At 43.8% G+C, this 17,044-nt stretch overlaps 1 protein-coding gene across 2 annotated transcripts in view; it reads left to right on the top strand.

Annotated features, from left to right (window-relative positions):
* Positions 1–17,044, top strand: part of PATJ (PATJ crumbs cell polarity complex component) — a 128,054-nt gene that overhangs the window by 98,368 nt on the left and 12,642 nt on the right. For both annotated transcript variants that reach the window (XM_079313976.1, XM_079313975.1), the window contains exons 33-36: positions 9,816–9,899; positions 11,814–12,007; positions 13,708–13,855; positions 14,915–15,001. In XM_079313976.1, coding sequence (XP_079170102.1) covers positions 9,816–9,899; positions 11,814–12,007; positions 13,708–13,855; positions 14,915–15,001 — 513 coding nt within the window. The remainder of the gene's footprint in view (positions 1–9,815; positions 9,900–11,813; positions 12,008–13,707; positions 13,856–14,914; positions 15,002–17,044) is intronic.

Raw genomic sequence — 17,044 nt, 5'->3', positions numbered from 1 at the left:
CTTCTCCAGAGCAGCCTGTGCAAACCTCAGGGCAGGAACTGAGCTGGGGGTCACAGAATCCTGGAAGAGTTTGGGTTGGAAACCTTAAAGATCCTCCTGCCATGGGCAGGGAACCTCCCATTTTTCCATCTATTTGTGCTTCTGATCTTTTCCAAATCATCTTGATGCCTTCCTTCTTTTATTTTTTTTTTCATTTTCTCTTTTTCCCCTGGAGTCAGAAAACCTTTTGTAAAGAGTTGAAACTAAGTTCACGTGACATAATGAGGAGTAAAAAGCAAATACTGCTCAGGGCTGTTGGAAAGTTTCTGTCTTTTTGAGTTTCATGGCTCAGGGAGAAAATATAACAAAACAGCTCTGTGGAGCTGAGTGATGTATCTGTCTTGCCCTCTGTCATTTGGTTTTAACTCAGTTACACAGATGGACATCTTTTGTATTTTAAAAAAGGCAGAATCAAAGGAGTTCATCAGTCCTGAAGGTCTCGTGTGGCAGGAATTTTGTGTCCAAGACCCACAGTTTGCTGCAGTGCAGGGAAATTAAAATGAACTGTAATTGGCTTCAGCAGAAGTGCCTACAAACCCCAGCTCCTGGGATCTCAGAAGTGATTTATCAGCATGGGGAAAGCCAGGATTGCTGCTCAGAACGTGTCAAGTCCAAAATGGACATGGCAAGCCTGTAAGGGTCTCACCCATGTTGTACTAAAATGCTCTTGATGTGAAAATGCTGAGCTGGGGGTGCTCAAAGCAGCTCACATGGGATGGGAAAGCTCTCCCAGAATATTTTATATCTTCCTTGAGCACAAGATGAACAGGCCCAGCTTTTGGAATAATAAATCTGGCAGCCAGGGACAGGCTGCTTCAAAATGAAATACTGAGTGCAACTTTTAAGTCATAACCTCAGGAATCTCATCAGGAATCACCAAGTAGAGACTTGAAAAATACAGCCTGGGAGCAGGGAGGTTAATTTGTTCAGGAGGTTGGAAAGTGATGTCTTCACCCCTGTGAAATGTTTTTTGGTGAGGAGATGTCCATCCCCTTAAGCTCAAACCCTTTGCAGTGCTGTGTTATGAACCTGGGGGGCAGCAGCTGGAAGATGTGTTTGCAGGAGAGGCAAGGAAAGCTTGTCCTTGGGATTTGTCTTCATCCAGTTCATCTTCAGACTGCCCTGCAGCAGTTCTATTTCATTTCCCTCCAAGTGCTGATTTTTTTTTTTTATAAAGTATTTTTTTTTCTTCACTCACTTTCATTTCACCTTCCCACGTGCCCCTGAGAGAACACAGCACATGGCCTCTGCTTTAAAGCAATTAAAGTGCAGAGTGGAGCTGGCTGAAGCACAGGACTTTCAGTTTGTGATTTTTACTTTTGCTTTTGGTTGTAGTCCAATCAAACTTGTAAAAGTAACCTCAGAGTGGGAATTTAAAACAGGGGTGGGGGGAAAAAAAGAAGTGTTTTCAGAAACATCCCCAAAATGAGGTTTGAGGCTCTAATGCTGCTCCCCAGGACATCCATGAGCTTTTCATCTAAAATCCTCAGAGAACAGGGCAGCAAGGAGTTGTTTGGAATTACTCCTCCAGGTGGGATGTGGGTGTTGAGCAGGGCTTAGATCAGCCTGGCCTAAGGCTGATGGCAGGAGATGGAATGAGATTGGCCCTGAGATCCCTCCCAGCCCAAACCATCCCAGGATTCTCTGAAACCCCAACTCATTATCACCCCAGAGTGGGTGAATGCTGCCAGTCTACCCCATTAACAACTTGCAGTGATTTTCTGCAATCCAGGACAGTGAATTTTCAGGGATTTGATTCCTGGCAGCACATGGAAAAGACACTGCTCTAAGATACAAACACTTTTTTTTGCAAGCTGGGGGCACTGCTTTGCTGCCAGCTGAATAATTTAGTGATGGTCAAGTTGATTAGTGGTGGTTATTGACTCTGTCTTTGCTGCCTGGGTGATTAAGACACTCAGACATGCCAGAGGGCATCCAGCAGTTTCAAGGTTTTGGGGATGTTCCTGCAGGCAGGGTTAGAGAAGCTGGGAGGGAGGAGGGCTCAGAGGCTCAGCTGGGGCTGGAAATCACAGCTAATTGCTGAAGAGGCACCTCTGGTATAAAAGAAGATTGCAGGATCTGTAACTTAGGGCTCTCTGGAGGTGGAGTAGGAGTGGTCATTATCTCAGCCTTGGAAAGGAAGAAAAATATACTTTATCTTGTGTGGTTTTTGTTGTAAACAACATCAAACCTCTCATGCAGGATTTTTTTAGACTGAGTTGTCTGCTTTGAATGTGATTTTTCTTTTTGTACTTTTGCTTTCAGCTGACTTTAATAAAAAGCATTTTTTAAGGCAATTAACAAACTTTAAGGTACTCCATCTGTAAAAGAAAGTGATCCATGAAGTCAGGGAACTGGAACATAAAAAATAATAGAACTGGAACACAAAAAGTAACAGAATATTCCTGTGCTCAGCTAACAGGAGTTGGTGAGAGCTGCCAGCTCTGGAGCCTGATCACCTGGATTAGCCTAGAGGGTTTTCTGGGGAGCTTCCTGAGGGTGGGATGCAGTTTGACAGAAGAATATTTAGATTCATTCTGTCAGTCCAGGTGAGTCATCCCTTGAATAAACCCCATCTATTAAGGAAGGGCAAGGGAATAATCAGGAAAACTGTGACTTGAAGCTGCAGCTGTTCAAGCCCTGGTGTTTGCCCCTGGAGCTGTGAGGGATAATTACCCTGGGAGGGCTCCATGCTGCCAAAACCAGGCTGCTCCTGCTCCCAAGCCAAGCCTAGAGCTCAGCTTTGTGCAGCCTGCCAGCAGTGGGGACCTACCTGAGCACAGGGACTCCTGTGTTACTGAGCAGGATCTCCCTGGGCTGAGCTTTCATCCCACCCTCCCCTCTTCACTTGTATTTAAATCCAGGCAAAAAAATGTCTTTATCAGGTATGGACAGACAACATCTGAGTGGTTGCACAGACAGACATCCAGTGAATTCAGCTAAGACTGGGATTGTTCCAGTGAAATGTGCTCACCTTGTAACTACAAATGAGAAGGAGATATTGGCCCCTGGGGAGGTTCCAGCAGTACATGGGCTGTGGATGCTGCTGCTGTGAAATCTCCCACACAATGAATGGAACAATGGAATAAAAACCAGGAATGGGAGCCCTGAGTTTTGAATCCTGGCTCTGGAGTTGCCTGCGGTTGGGAGAGGGAAAAAATTCAATTCCTTCCTAAACCCTTGCCCACATTCATAAACCAAAAGGCAATTTAATGACAGGGTGGTAAATGCAGTTAGCTGGCAATTGTGAGGAATGGCTCTGACTTGGATAATGCTGCAGTGGGGCTGGTGGATTCATCATCTTTGCAGGAGCATGACAAACCCAAGCTGCTTTGTACATGAGTTGTCACAAAAGGGAATTAGGGCAGTGAGTTTTGCAAATCATGTCTTTGATGGCTCTTTGGCAAGGGCTGAGCTGATGGTGGGGCTTGCTTGGGTAGCAGGGCCTTGCTTGAAGGAGCTGATGTCTTCCAGGAATGTAAATCAACCATAAAATTTAGGCTAACAATATACAAAAGCAGCAGGACCTGTCAGGATGGGCTTCAGGAGGATCCTGGCTGCTGCTGGGTGAAACTCCTGGGTTTGGCTTCCTGTATCACACTCATCCAGGACCTCATGCATTCTTTATAACCTGTGCTATGCTCTGTACACTCTTTTTTTTTTTTTTTTTTTTTTTTTTTGTAACTTAATAAAATAATGAGAGTGAGAGAGTTAAGGTTTTAATATGTCATTCTGTGTTTTATTATTCCCTCTAAAATGAGCATGTATACTTTTTAAAAAACTTTGGTTTGCTTTGGCATGTGATTCACAGGAACATAGCTCTTTCTATCATTTTGACTTAAGTCATATATTTTTACACTAAACATCTTATTACCTTAGTTTTATTATTTCAGAATCAAAGGAGAGCTTGCAAATGTCTATGACTGCAGAGAGAAGGAATGTTAATGAATAGTGCCATTGAATTTTCAGGTTTTAGCTTTTCTGATCTTAGAGAATATAACTGTAAGCAAAAATATTATGCAAGCTGAATAAAATTTAAATAAATAAGGACCAGATGTAACTATAGGGGCCTATAAAATGTAATACAAATACTATCCACTTCCTTAAAATAAATCTGTATTTTAGTATGAAAAATTATATTCATATTGATATTGTGGATTAATCTTTTTTATGAAAGTTGGCAAGTGAGCACCCTCTCTTGCAAGGGCTTGTTCTTAAATGGGAAACAGACTTTTTGTTTTGACCTTGAGCAGGGCACTTTCTGGGGCTCCTGTAATGTGAAGCATTTCTGCATTAACACACTAATACATTTTTACATTTTTTACATTACTGTTTTACTGCAGTAGTGTTTGGCTTAGGATTTGGGGTGCCTGCTAATGGTTTGTGAACTCCAGCAATGGCAAAACCCTGCAGTGCCAGGAGATAAAAACCCCTCTGAGAAGTCAAGGGATTTGCTTGGGCTTGACCTTCAACCCTCCCTTGCTGAAAGGTTATCTTGGAGATTCCATTTGGATCTGCAAATGGAAGATCAGAGATCACAACATAACTGTTGTCATTTCCTCTGCCTACAAATAACCAGCAGCTGGGTTTATTTTAACTACTGAGAGATTCCTACAAGGGGTTAATTCTCCAGTGGAACTCACTGTGCAATCAGTTGATTTCTGCTTTTATCTGGGAACCAGCCTGCAAAAATGAAATTTTTTACAATTTTACTACTCTGGACGAAGTATTGGAGGAGTTGAAAAGGAAATAACTAATGTTATTGTGCTTGCCCTGGGAAAAGAGATAAATCCCTGATCCTGCAGTCAGCAAAACCCCTTGCAGTGTTATTATCCTTAATAATGCTAATTTAGTGTAATATTTGTAGCTGTGTAGGAAATTAGTTGGAAATGTGTAATGTTAGCTTAGGAAAACACAACTTGTCAGCTAAATCAGAAAAATATCTTTTCCAGAGTGTGGTTTTACATGCAGTTTACTTTTTATCTTCCTCAGAAATGCTCTCTGATCCATGCAGAAAGCTTAATTCCCTGCACCAAATATGTGGTTATGGTTGGTGGTGGGGTTCATTCCCAGTCATTCTGTGCTGGTTTTTGCAGTCCTCAGTGGGGAGTGGTTCACCTTCCTTCTGCCAGGGGTTTTTGGTCCTGTCCAGGTGATGCCTGGAGCTCATGGACTGAGGCAGCTCAACAAAGACTCAAAGCAAAGTTCAGCCCAGTTCACACTTGCAGTAGTGCAGGACTGTTCAGGAAGACTCCTTACCACAATCTAGATATTTTTCCTTGTCAACCCATCACCAGGAATATGGAGAATTCTCTGCTCCACTTCTTTTTTGCACACTAATCCCCCTTTATCACAGGATACAGCTCCACCAAAATACCCTTGGTACTTAATATTTGTGCCTCCTGCATGTCTTGTATCCTATTCCTCCCTCACCCTCTATTCCCAGCATCCCCAGTGACAGCCTGGGGGCTGTTTTGCAGTGATTTTTCAGCTGAAAGCTGCTTCTTTTCCTGCTGGAGAACAGCTGCACAGTAGAAAAGAAACGCTGGAGAGACTGGCTCAGGAGCTGTAAACTTGCAGGAAACATGTGAGCAGTCCAAGCCCAAAGCCAGCAGCTTGTCAGGCTCTCTCACCATGGTTTGTGCTCCTGCAGGCTTTTAGGGATCACTTGGTCAGTGATTTTCCTGGATGCTGACTTCACCACCTTCCTCCCACAGGCTCAGCCAGGGCACTGCTCTGTGGTCCTTGCCTGGGGTCTCTGCCATGCCAGCTCTTGACATTTAAGATACAAAGATTAAGCTGTCAGTCTGGCTGAATTTAATTCTCAGAGTTAGCCTGTCTGTTTGTGCCCTTTGCTGAGGGGTGAGTGTGATATTCCTCCCCTCATGGGTCTCTGAATTGTTATAAATCAAGCAGAAAAATATCCCCAGCCCAGGGAGGGGGCAGCTGAGATCCAGTTCTCTGGGAGTTCAGGGTTCTTCCCCTCCTCAGATGAAGGGCAGGGCAGTGCAGAGCATGCTGTGCACATGGTGCCACCTTTATTTTCCAGAGGTGGGTGCTAATTTCTGTCAGGCACCTTGCCCTCACTGTGTATTCACTCTGCAGCAGCTTCACTCTTTGAGTGTTGACCAAGGGGCTCCATCAGCTTCTCCTGCTTCTCTTCCTTCACTCCCACAGCCAAACCCTCATCTTCTCAGCCCTGTGCCTTCCCTTTGCTGTGCAGGCACAGTGATACCCTCAGTCAGAGCAATACTCTGCTGGTGAGGGGTGTAGCTGTCCCCCAGCTCAAGTCTGAACCCTACAAAAACACCTTTTCTTTGTGGCACACTTTCTCTTTTGGTGACCATTCCTGCTCCTTAGCAGATTTGGGGCACATCATATCCCAGCTGTGCTTTTGGCATGTTTGGGAACCATTCTGGCTTGCAGGTGATTTTTGTCTTAGTGCTGTGTCAGTGCATCTCATATAAACATTTTGGAGCCCAGGATGATAATCTCAGCAGTAGCAGAGAAATTCTCTTCATGTCTGTCTTTCCTTCAGTGTTTCCATGGTTGGAGAGTCTCAGTTAACACCTGCCAGCCTGGACTTTGTTTAGCTTGGAGGAACCCAGTTTGTAAGGCCCAGCTCATATTCTGCATCCTTCCATCCTGGGCAAGAGCAGCTCAGCTCTGCATTAATTCCCCATTTGTGTAATGGTCCCAGACTGTTCTTTGTCAAAATATACAGAGATTAAAGCCCCAGTTTGTTGAATGGATTTGTAAACTTTATGAAGTATGTGCTTTCAGCAGCTGGGTATCTTTTTTTAAACAAGTGTGTTCTTGATATGGGAGTGTTTTTATTTCCCCTTCTGCACGAACAGTTTTTGTGACTCTGCCAAACTCAAACCATGGAGAGCCATAATCTGTATGAAATGGTGGTGAAAGGAGGTGGGGAGGGATGGGAAAATCTGTCCAGAGCCACCATGAATTCACAACCTCTGGCTCAACATTGACACCACTTTCTCTTCATGCCTCTTGATGAATTGATTTTGAACTATGTAGGCTTTGATATCAAACACACATTTAGTTTGGACAGGAGCTGCAGATGTCCAGAAACCAAAATCTATCCTTTAAATAAATGTATTGTTTTAGTCATAATAGATCTTGGGTTTTTTTTCTGAGGGATTGAGAGGGATGTTCCAGCTTCAATCCATGACTGCTGATAAAGTCATTACAGCTTGGTTAGATGGCTGGAGTATGACATCTCACCACTGCATGAACTCCTTTAAAATATTGATATGATTAAAAATGTTCACTAACATCACTAGTTTGGTTTTAGTGATTTGTCCTGGATGATCAAAACTAACAGTCATATCCAGATCCCACTATATCCAGTGGAAAAAAATGACTTCTGGGTTAAGTACTTTGAGCTGATCCCAGGAGTGTCAGAGGAAAGAGATGTTTGTCATGGTTCATCAGCTGAGGAAAACTAAAACTGACATTTATGCTTATGGACTGTTTAGAAATCTTTAAAGTGCATCATGGACACATTGCTCTGTTCTGTTTTTAATCGATTTGATAAGCCTGGTTCAGCTACACTACTTTAAAAAAAAAAAAAACCCTGCTTAAGAAAAACAGTGTTTTGGCAGGTCAGCAAGATGTTTCCTTCTGCAGGGTAGGCACAGAGCAAGCAGGAATGTACCTTTTCATGCCATGTGTATTTTTAGTGCTGGGTCTGGCTTCTCACACATGCAGGAACTGCAGTGTAACACTGAAGTGTTGCCTTTTCAAATAGATGATGCAGATTATCCAAACTGATAGCACTCAGTGGTTCCTGGGTCTGAGCCTTCAGTCTGTGCACTTTTACATTTAATAAAGCAGCGCTGGGAAAAGCTGGTAACTCCAGGTTGGTGGATGTTTTAAAAACAACCACAGATGGAAAGCAAACTTAGAGAAATGTGATTGAAAGGCTCTTGCTCAGAGGTTAGGAAATATGAGATTAAATCCAGTCTGCTGAGGTTTAATTTGACCATCCTGTGTAGGTGCTCAGTGTGCTATTCCATGGTCTCACTGCCAGTTTTCTACCAAACCTCCTGGTCATCCACTGCCCTGCTGTGTCCCAGGTGGATGATGCTGCCTTGACAAGCTGCTCAGTATTTTGTGTTCTCTCACTGGCCACTTCTCCCAGGCTAAAGTCCCTTGTGTTGCTTTGGAGTAACACCATCTTTTGTAAAAGGTGAAAAGTAACTCAACTCCAAACCAACCAACCAAAACCTCTCAACAACCCAAACCCCACAACAGGGAGAAGATGGACATGCTTGTGTTGCTCTATTTTGTTAGTATTTGTTGCTTCACTTACTGCAAAAAAAAATAACCTGCAGTTGCCAGTGGTGTGTGTATATATCTATATTTTATTTTATAATCAAAACACTCTTTTGATTTTCTTAATTATTTGGTACATAGCTCATGGTGTTTCCCCTTCATTTATGCAGATTAAAATCTCTTTTCCCCCATCTGGGACTCTTGTATCAGCTGTAATCCATTTGTGCTTGCAATCCTCCAGGCTTTTTTCAGGGACTGGTGTCCCTGATCAGAGGAGCCTGTGGCAGAGGTGCTGTGCTTCAGTCCCCATCATTAAATAAACTGTGAAGGGAATGGTGCTCTCAGTGTTGTGATCTGAAGGGAAATTTGAGTTTTGTGTCTGTGCTGGGAAAGGATCATGAGTGAGCACAGGCAGGGGGGGTTGGTGATGGGAGATGTGGTACCCAGTGTTCTCCAGGCATGGAGGGACCTTTTCCCAGCCCAGCAGCAATTCCCTGCCCCTGCTCCAGGAATCCATCACACACCAGGGTCACACACTCCAACCTCACCAGCTTTTTTTTGGGAGCACTGTGGGAAAGCTCCTCTTTGGCTTGTTCATCCTGTTCACAGCAGCAGTTCTGCAGGGTGTGTTTGAGACTGGGATATCCAGAACCCAGGTGTGTAATTAAAAATCACCTTGTGTTTGCCCAGAGCCAGTGCTGGTGGCTCAGCTCTGAGCTGAGGGTTTGCTGAGGGGAGCAGCAGGTTTTGCACACTGGACCATCCCATCCTGCAAGCTGATTCACTGCAGCAGGATGTTCACCTATAGTTTTTTAAAGAAAAAGGAAAGGAAAAACCAAAAAAGAAACAAACCAGAACAATGCAAAGGGAAAGCACCAGCAAGAGAACAGTATGTTCTTTGTAATGCTTTTTCTTCTGGGACATCTATTGCTGGCAATAAGATTAAATCACTGAAACCTTCCCTGAAGCTACATCTGCCACTGCCTACATTTTCCAACCTCAGTAATAAACTAACATTTGCCATTGTTCCTTTCTTCTGGATTTCATTTCTTACAGATTTAACCAGCACTATTTACCACAAGGCATTCAGCTCTTGCTCAAAGCTGAGGTCTATGCCAAGTCCCTAAAAATATTCATAGCTCCAAAGAATCTGGTTTTAAATAATATCATTAAAAGTAGACGATATTAATACAACAGTTCACACTGAGTTCACATGCTGCTGATGCCAGTGTATAAAAATGATGGAAGAATCTCTAGACAAGAAGTGGAGAACAAAATCCTTTGTACCTTTACACTGGCTTTTGATTAGGAGTTGCTATCTTATCCCAAACTACAGAAAATTTTAAAAATCTGTGTTACAGCCTGGCTTCTCCTGGCTTGGAGTGATATATTTTTAACTGGGGAGTGTGGGGAGGGTGGTGGTGGCCAGTTGGGGGTTTTTGGGCAGCAGGGCTCATGGCACTGTCTTCTTCCCACAGGATGCCATAGTGATCCATGAAGTTTATGAAGAAGGGGCAGCAGCCCGAGATGGCAGACTTTGGGCTGGTGATCAGATTCTAGAGGTAAATGACATTCTCTGTGTCTGTTCCTGGTTGTGGTGACTTGTTTTCAGCTCAACAGAAGTCCCTTGTAGGTTGAATAGGATCCATTCTCGAGGCTTCCCTTCTGTCACTAAGAACATCCTGAAAAATTCATATTTCCTTATATATTCATATAAACTGAAGGTACAAATTGAGAATACATTAAATTTAATTGAGCAAGGCAGTTCTTGAATTACATAGTTCAGCTGTCATGTCCAATAGCTTAGTATTATTCATCTCTTTAATCTTTCATTCGGAGGCCTGTGCTCCCAACACTGCTCCTGTGTCTCTGCTCTGCCTGAAATCCAAATATTGAGCTGGGATAACATGGGGTGAGGAGGAGAAGGTGGCTGTAGCATCTTTGCCAGTATCCCTGCCAGCATCTCTGTCAGCATCCCTGTCAGCATCCCTGCAGAAGCTACCAGCTCTCCTAGGCCACACTTCACACATCTGGGCAATGGCTGCTGTAAATAAATGTGGTGTTTTTACCCCAGACAAGCAGGGAAAAGGTGGAGGGAAAGGGTTAAGAGAGAAGTGTTGGTCTGCAAATGAAACTTGTGTCAGGCAGGGGTTCAGCACAGCTGCTCTGCAGCTCTGCTGTCAGCTCAGGACAAATTCCCAGCATGGCCATTAAGGCCTTGGTGTGTAGGGTTAGGAAAATAGCAAGGGGTACTTGGGGAGTTGTCTTTACAGCTCTTGCACTGCAAATATTTTTGTTAGCGTTGGGGCTGAATGTTGTTTTGGTTTTATAAAGAACGGGGTATTAACAGAGCACAATAATTAGGGGGTAAAAATGGAGCAGGTTAATTAATTCTTCTCTGGCCAAACAGGAAAGTGCTAATGTTTGTGAGGCATAATATTGTTATTATTTCAGCTTTTAAAAGCTGTGTTAATCAAAAAGATGACTGAATTCGTTTCAGATTAGTGTGATAAAGCACATCTAGATGCCTGTGTCAAGGAAAGAATATCAATGCACTTATAAATAAATGTGTGCAGAATTGGTACAAAAGAATATAGAGAATAAAGATTAGCCTTAATTATTTTAATGTAAAATTAGATATGACTGTAGTTTTGCATATCTAGGAATTCTGAGAAATATTTTCATTGCCTTAAAGCTTATGGAAGTGGATTAACATTTGTGGTTATTCTGTTACAGTTCATGCTACTTCCTAAAGAGACTTCAAAAATGTCTAAGTATTGATATGTTTTGGTATGAAGAAATAAAAGATGATTTAGTTGACAGAATATTGGCAAACACCTTAAAGGGCACTTGTGGATCAGGCTTGGCAAAATTAGATTAAGTTTCACATTGCAATAGGGGTTTTTTTTAATGGAACATTTAAACAGAACTTCATGTTCTGTCTGACATCACTAAAATGCTGAAACCTTCTCAGGTTATGGTAGGAGAAGTGTGGCTGACTGCTCCAGCAGTGGTCTGGTGTGCCATCTATTGGGAAAAAAGGAAAATCACCATTTAATACACCCTGCTTGGCATTCTTTGTGGCCATTTATTTGCTGGTGTTTCTGATTCTTTCTGTTTTCATCTTGATGATGCTGGGGGAAAAGGGATCTGAGTACTGGGGAGCTCAAGGAGCATGTCCTACTTTGGGTAGTTGGAGAACGAAGCAATGCTTGAGGTTCCAGAGGCCTGAGGTTAAAAAGGAGGGAAAAGCACCAAAACTTGCAAATGTTCTGATAGTTGGGATTTGCTGCAGGCAGTGGCACAAAGCTCCGAGCTCACACTGCATGGGAGCCCCAGAACCTCTGGAAAGGGGAACACTCAATCAGAGAGCACAGGGGGTGTCAAATGGACAGGTGTGTGCTGTCCCCAGGGCAGGGGGTGATGGGGAGATCATTTATCTGTGTGGTTGGGAAAGCAAACACTGCTCACTGCAGGTGAACGGGATCGATCTGCGCAGCGCCAGCCACGAGGAGGCCATCACTGCCCTCAGGCAGACACCCCAGAAGGTGCAGCTGGTGGTTTACAGGAATGAAGCACACTACAAGGATGAGGAAAACCTGGAGGTTTTCTCTGTAGATATCCAAAAGAAAACGGGCCGAGGACTGGGGCTCAGCATAGCTGGGAAACGGTAAGAGGGTCTCTGATCTGCCAGCGCTTCCACAGGGAAATATTTGGGGTTTGATGTGTGAACAACTGTAGCCATTAAATGGAATGTGAAATAAAGGGCTGCTGCATGAGGAGCAGAATTTTGTATGTAAATGTTTTCCAGGATGCCTTGGGGCCGTGGTTGAGGCTCCAGTTTCAGAGCAGAGCTGAGAACTGGAGGCTTTGCTGCCCAGGAGAGCTCCGGGCACAGAGGGAATCCCATCCAGGACTGGGAGTTCACTCCTCTGGTCATCAGGGCAGCTATGCCCAGGGCTTTGGAGGCTTTACCCATGGCTTTTCTGGTTTCTAAACTGGGGGATAAACCTGCCCTGCCTCTTTCCAGGATGTGCCTTTGCAGATGGGTTTGTGAGTTAGTCTGAGCTCAAGCCAGATTTGAACGGACCGAGGTCAGGGTGAGAGGCTGAGCTCAGAGTGACTCAGTGCAGAGAGCATTTACAGAGCAGAACCTGACACACAGAAACACTGAGACTGGAAAAGCCTCCAGGGTCATTGAGTCCAACATTTGACTGATGTCACCAGCCCAGAGCAGTGAGTGTCACCTCCAGCCCTTCATTGGGGCTTCCATCCCCTGCAGGAGTGGGGGCTCCAAACTTCCCTGGGCAGCTCCTGCCAATGTCTGACCACCTTTCCATGGACAAATTCCTCCTGATACCCAACCCAAGCCTCCCCTGGCACCACTTGACCCTCTTGTCAGGGAGTTGTAGAGAGCAATACAGTGGGAAGTAACAGCCGCCTAATAAAATGTGACTTTTTCCTGATACATCTCTACACCACTGCTATTAGATCACTCAAACCAGAGCACTGATAGTTTTAATCTTCCTTTGCTAAAAGAGATTTATGGAGTGACACTGGTTCAGTGTTGGAGTTGTCCTCCTGTATTGCCTAAAATAATTTATTTTTGCAATTTCAAAGCACCATGTCATTATCGTGACTGCCTGTGGTCAGTAGAGTTTCTGCAGCAGTTTTTGGGTGGCAATGTTTAACCCAGGTGTTGTGAGCAGATTGTGGGGTGGGTAACTAATTTAGAGGATGTAAATTACCCTGGAGATGGTAATCACAGTCTCCAGCTTCCTCCCTTTGCTTCTGTGCTGAACTTCCTGTGCTGCTCCTGAATCCTCCAGGGTGGGGATCCCCTCCCTGGAAGGAGCCCATTGCTGAAATCTGTTAAATGATACCCAGCTATAATTCAGACTGGGGACTGTTGAGTCCTCCAGGTGAAGGATAAAAAATGCCAGATCTTGGCATTGCAGCTCACACCACAGAATCACAGAATCACTGAGGTTGAAACAGCCCAAGATCATTGAGTCCAACCTTTAACCTAACACTGCCAGGTCCACCACTAACCCCTGTCCCATCAGGAGACAGTTTAACTCCATTATAGATCAAACCTCAGACTTCTATTCCTATAAATGATGTTTTCCATGAATCTGTGTATCCTACAGTCAGAACTAGCAGTTCAAGGGGAAAGACAACATTAAATATTAGCAGAGCATGCTGTGCTTTTAAAACACATCCATTTTTTACACAGCTGAATGGGGTGTAAAACTGGTTCTTCCTCTGCTCACAGGTTTCTTTTAATGTCTCTTAAATGCAAGTAATCTAAATTGGTCTCCCAAAGAATATTGGATTGTGTAATTAGCCATATGCTTCTTGCATTGTTAGAAATGGAAGTGGAGTGTTTATCTCTGACATTGTTAAAGGAGGAGCTGCAGACCTAGATGGAAGATTAATTCAAGGAGATCAGATTTTGTCTGTAAATGGGGAGGATGTGAGAAATGCCTCACAAGAGACTGTTGCCACTATACTTAAGGTGAGTACAGAATACATTTTGAGTTATTGAATTGCAGTTACTGACACTGTGCAAGGTAATTATCCTGAAGTGCTATTTACCATACACAGGACAGCTCCAGCTGATTACCAAGACAAGAATTTCATTTGAAATAACTGGGAGGTTCATTTAAAGTCACTTCTCTGTGTATTTCTAGGAATTGCATGATATGAAGCAGGAACACAAAGGCACTTTTAGTATTTAGGCATTTATTTGAAAATGCAACTGTGTATCCCATGTGTTAGAAAAACACTTGGAAAGGGGAAAGGCAACACAAACCAGAACTGAAATAAATCTTTGGCTTTGCTGTACTGACCTGCAGGGATAAAATGACAGCTTAAATCTGTTCCTGCACAGCTTTCCATCTTCCAGGAGTGATTTTACTCTGAAATTCTGGGAGAAGTTGCCTTTTTCCATGGCTGGTTGGGCTGGGGGAGAGGGCAGGGATGGCCAGGAGTGCCATCAGTGGATGCTGGAGACCCATTTCTGTTCCAAACTGCTTCCAGGCTCTCCCCCTGCCATCCCCACCAGTGTTTCTGCTCATGATTTCTTCCATTCTTCAGGGGAAAGGCTAATTATTTCCTTGCTTTTTCCATTCAGGGTTGGTACCTTGCCAAGAGTTTACCTATTTAAGAATTGGGAACTGGTGGTACAAGGGTGTTTTGTGAAGTTGGATCCATATGGGTTAAATTCACCCTTTTCTGCAGCATTTTGCCTCTGAAGGGTTTTTCAAATAAGTGCTGAAGAGTTTGGGGCTTTTTGTTTATTTTTCCTGAGTAAATTTGCCATCAGTTTTCAAGGGGGAGATTCCTACTAAATTCAGCAACCAGGAGAAACCTTCAGGACAAGCCTAAATCCACTTTTTGTATTGTCTAAATACAAATGTTCATGTTTGGAGCATTCCTTGTGGCTTTCTTCATGGGCTTGTGGTGCTGAATATAAACATAATTCTCTCCAGGAGAGCATGAAATATTATATGTCTGCCTAAATTGTACATTGTGAGTTGTTTTTTGTTTGGTTTTTTTTTTTTTTTTTTCCAAGTGTGCTCAAGGCCTGGTGCATCTTGAGCTTGGCAGATTACGAGCTGGGTCATGGCTGTCATCAAGGAAAACATCCCAAAACAGTCAGGTCAGTGACAAATTCCTCTGTTTAAACTGGATCTGTGAGGGGCAGAGCACAGGGATGGTGCACAGATGTGCACATGAAGCTCATCCTTCCACAGACACTGAGGGTGGGGAATAAAATATTTTATCCCCATGATTTTCTGTGCTGAGCTGCAGCTGAAATGCTGATTGAGCAGAAGAGCTGGTTAATGTATTTATTGTTGAAGGAGTGTCTTTCCAAGACACACCAAAAATCTGTAATATCTTTCTCAAATGATGATGCCCAGAAACTTTTTTTTTGGGTTTGAAGACCTGCAGAAACTGCTTGAATGTATTTCCTGCAGCTGTTTTGTCTATCCAAACAAGCTAATGAAACCAAACTGTTTCTCTGCCTATCTTGCAGCAGAACCACAGGAGAGCTGCTTTTCTCTCCAAGAAAACACAGAGCAATTTCCTGCTTCACTTGCTCTTTACCTGAAGCAAGGACAACAATTCATTTTTCAGTCAGAGCAGGGCTCTCCCCTCTCCCTGTGCCCCCAGCCTGCTCAGACACCAGCTCCTGGTGTTAAACCTGCAGGATTGCAGGGCAGAGAAACCAGGCAAACTTCTTTTTAATGGGTTTTCCTTCTGGAAATCAACTGCTTTGTCATTATATTTAAGGTCTCTAAAAGAGGGGATCACAGCAGGGTGAGGCTGGGGGGGTTTCTGCACATGAGGGGATGCAGCTCTGCTAAAAAAAAGAGTTTGTTTGTTGGAAACAGAGAGAAGGAGCCACAGGAGGCTTAGGGGAGATGTGAGTTAAAGCAGGAAATGTTTTTAAGGAGCTCTGTAAGAGGCCTGTCCATGAGCAACCCCAAAAAGGTGCCAAAATTATCACAGCATGGTGAGATTTCTGCACTTCCTAAAGGGCAGCAGTGGTCCTGGCTGGCTGGAGGTGGTGAGAGGTACCAGGAAGGGCTGAAGCCATGTGGGAATATTATTTTAAAATAATGGCTTTGGAGAAACATCTGCAGGGCATGCAGCAGGCAAGGAGTGAAGTAACAGAGGGAAGTTGCACTGGTTGCATTGAGGCAGCAGTCAGGAATTACATTTTGTTTTGGCCATTGTATCAACATGAAGACCAAGGTAATCAAGAATTTACCCACCTGGTAAATTTTACATTTTTTTGTCATGTAAAGCTCAAGCTGAAATGGAAGCAGAATGCTATAATGTCTAATGTGGGTCTAGGTAAAAATTCACATCAAATGACATCATCTCCCTTTCTTGTAGCATAAGAGGCTTTTGCAGGAACCTGGTAATTCCTGCCTTTCTTTTGATACAAGAAATCCTAATCTCCTTGATGCAGAGCTGTTTGAGAGCCTTCATCTCCCTGCTCCAAAGTGGCTTGGTGATTTTGAAAACTGAATAAAATGTTTCTCACCAAAACCCTTCCAAGAGTTATAAAAATCTTGGCAGATGATGCAGCAAATCAGCTTGAATGATTTGCACAACTGCAAGTGCTGCTTTAGAAGGTGCTGGCCAAGAGCATCCAGACCTTTTGTCCTCACTTGGTTTTTTTCTGGGCCCACTGCATCCCTTGAGCAGAGGAAATGGAAGCCTTGTGGTGCAGGACAGGGGTTTATTTCACATGCATTTCAAATGGGGTTAACTGGGCCATGAATTGGTACCCAGGGGTGGAAACTCTGCTGTGCCTGGTGTTTGTCACTGGCAGCTGCACCCTGGCCAGTGGGATTAATGTGTCAGGGCTTTTGAGTCACCAGCTGATGCTTTTGGGGGGAGAAATCTCTGCTGGGATTAATATAGAAGTTTTATTGCAAACTGTTTTGGTGAAATGTCTTTGTTTGGCACAAGGCAGCCCAGTTGGGAAGGTCTGGCCTTTGGTGGAACCTTCCTAAATTGATAATTGGGTTTCCTCAAGGGGCAGAGTGTGAAGATAAAAGGCAGATAAGGAAAGGGGAAAAGGAGGGAATTGGAAGGGGCAGCAGGAGCTTCTCCCTGTGTCAGCCCCCATTTTCTTTGGAAATGAGAGGAGCTTCTTGGGCAGTAGAAGGAGCAGGGTTGCAGATTG

This window comes from Erithacus rubecula (genome assembly GCF_903797595.1).
Source record: "Erithacus rubecula genome assembly, chromosome: 10".
NCBI classification, from domain to species: domain Eukaryota; kingdom Metazoa; phylum Chordata; class Aves; order Passeriformes; family Muscicapidae; genus Erithacus; species Erithacus rubecula.
Note: the sequence above shows the minus strand (reverse complement) of the source record. Positions and strands in the feature narration are given on the sequence as shown.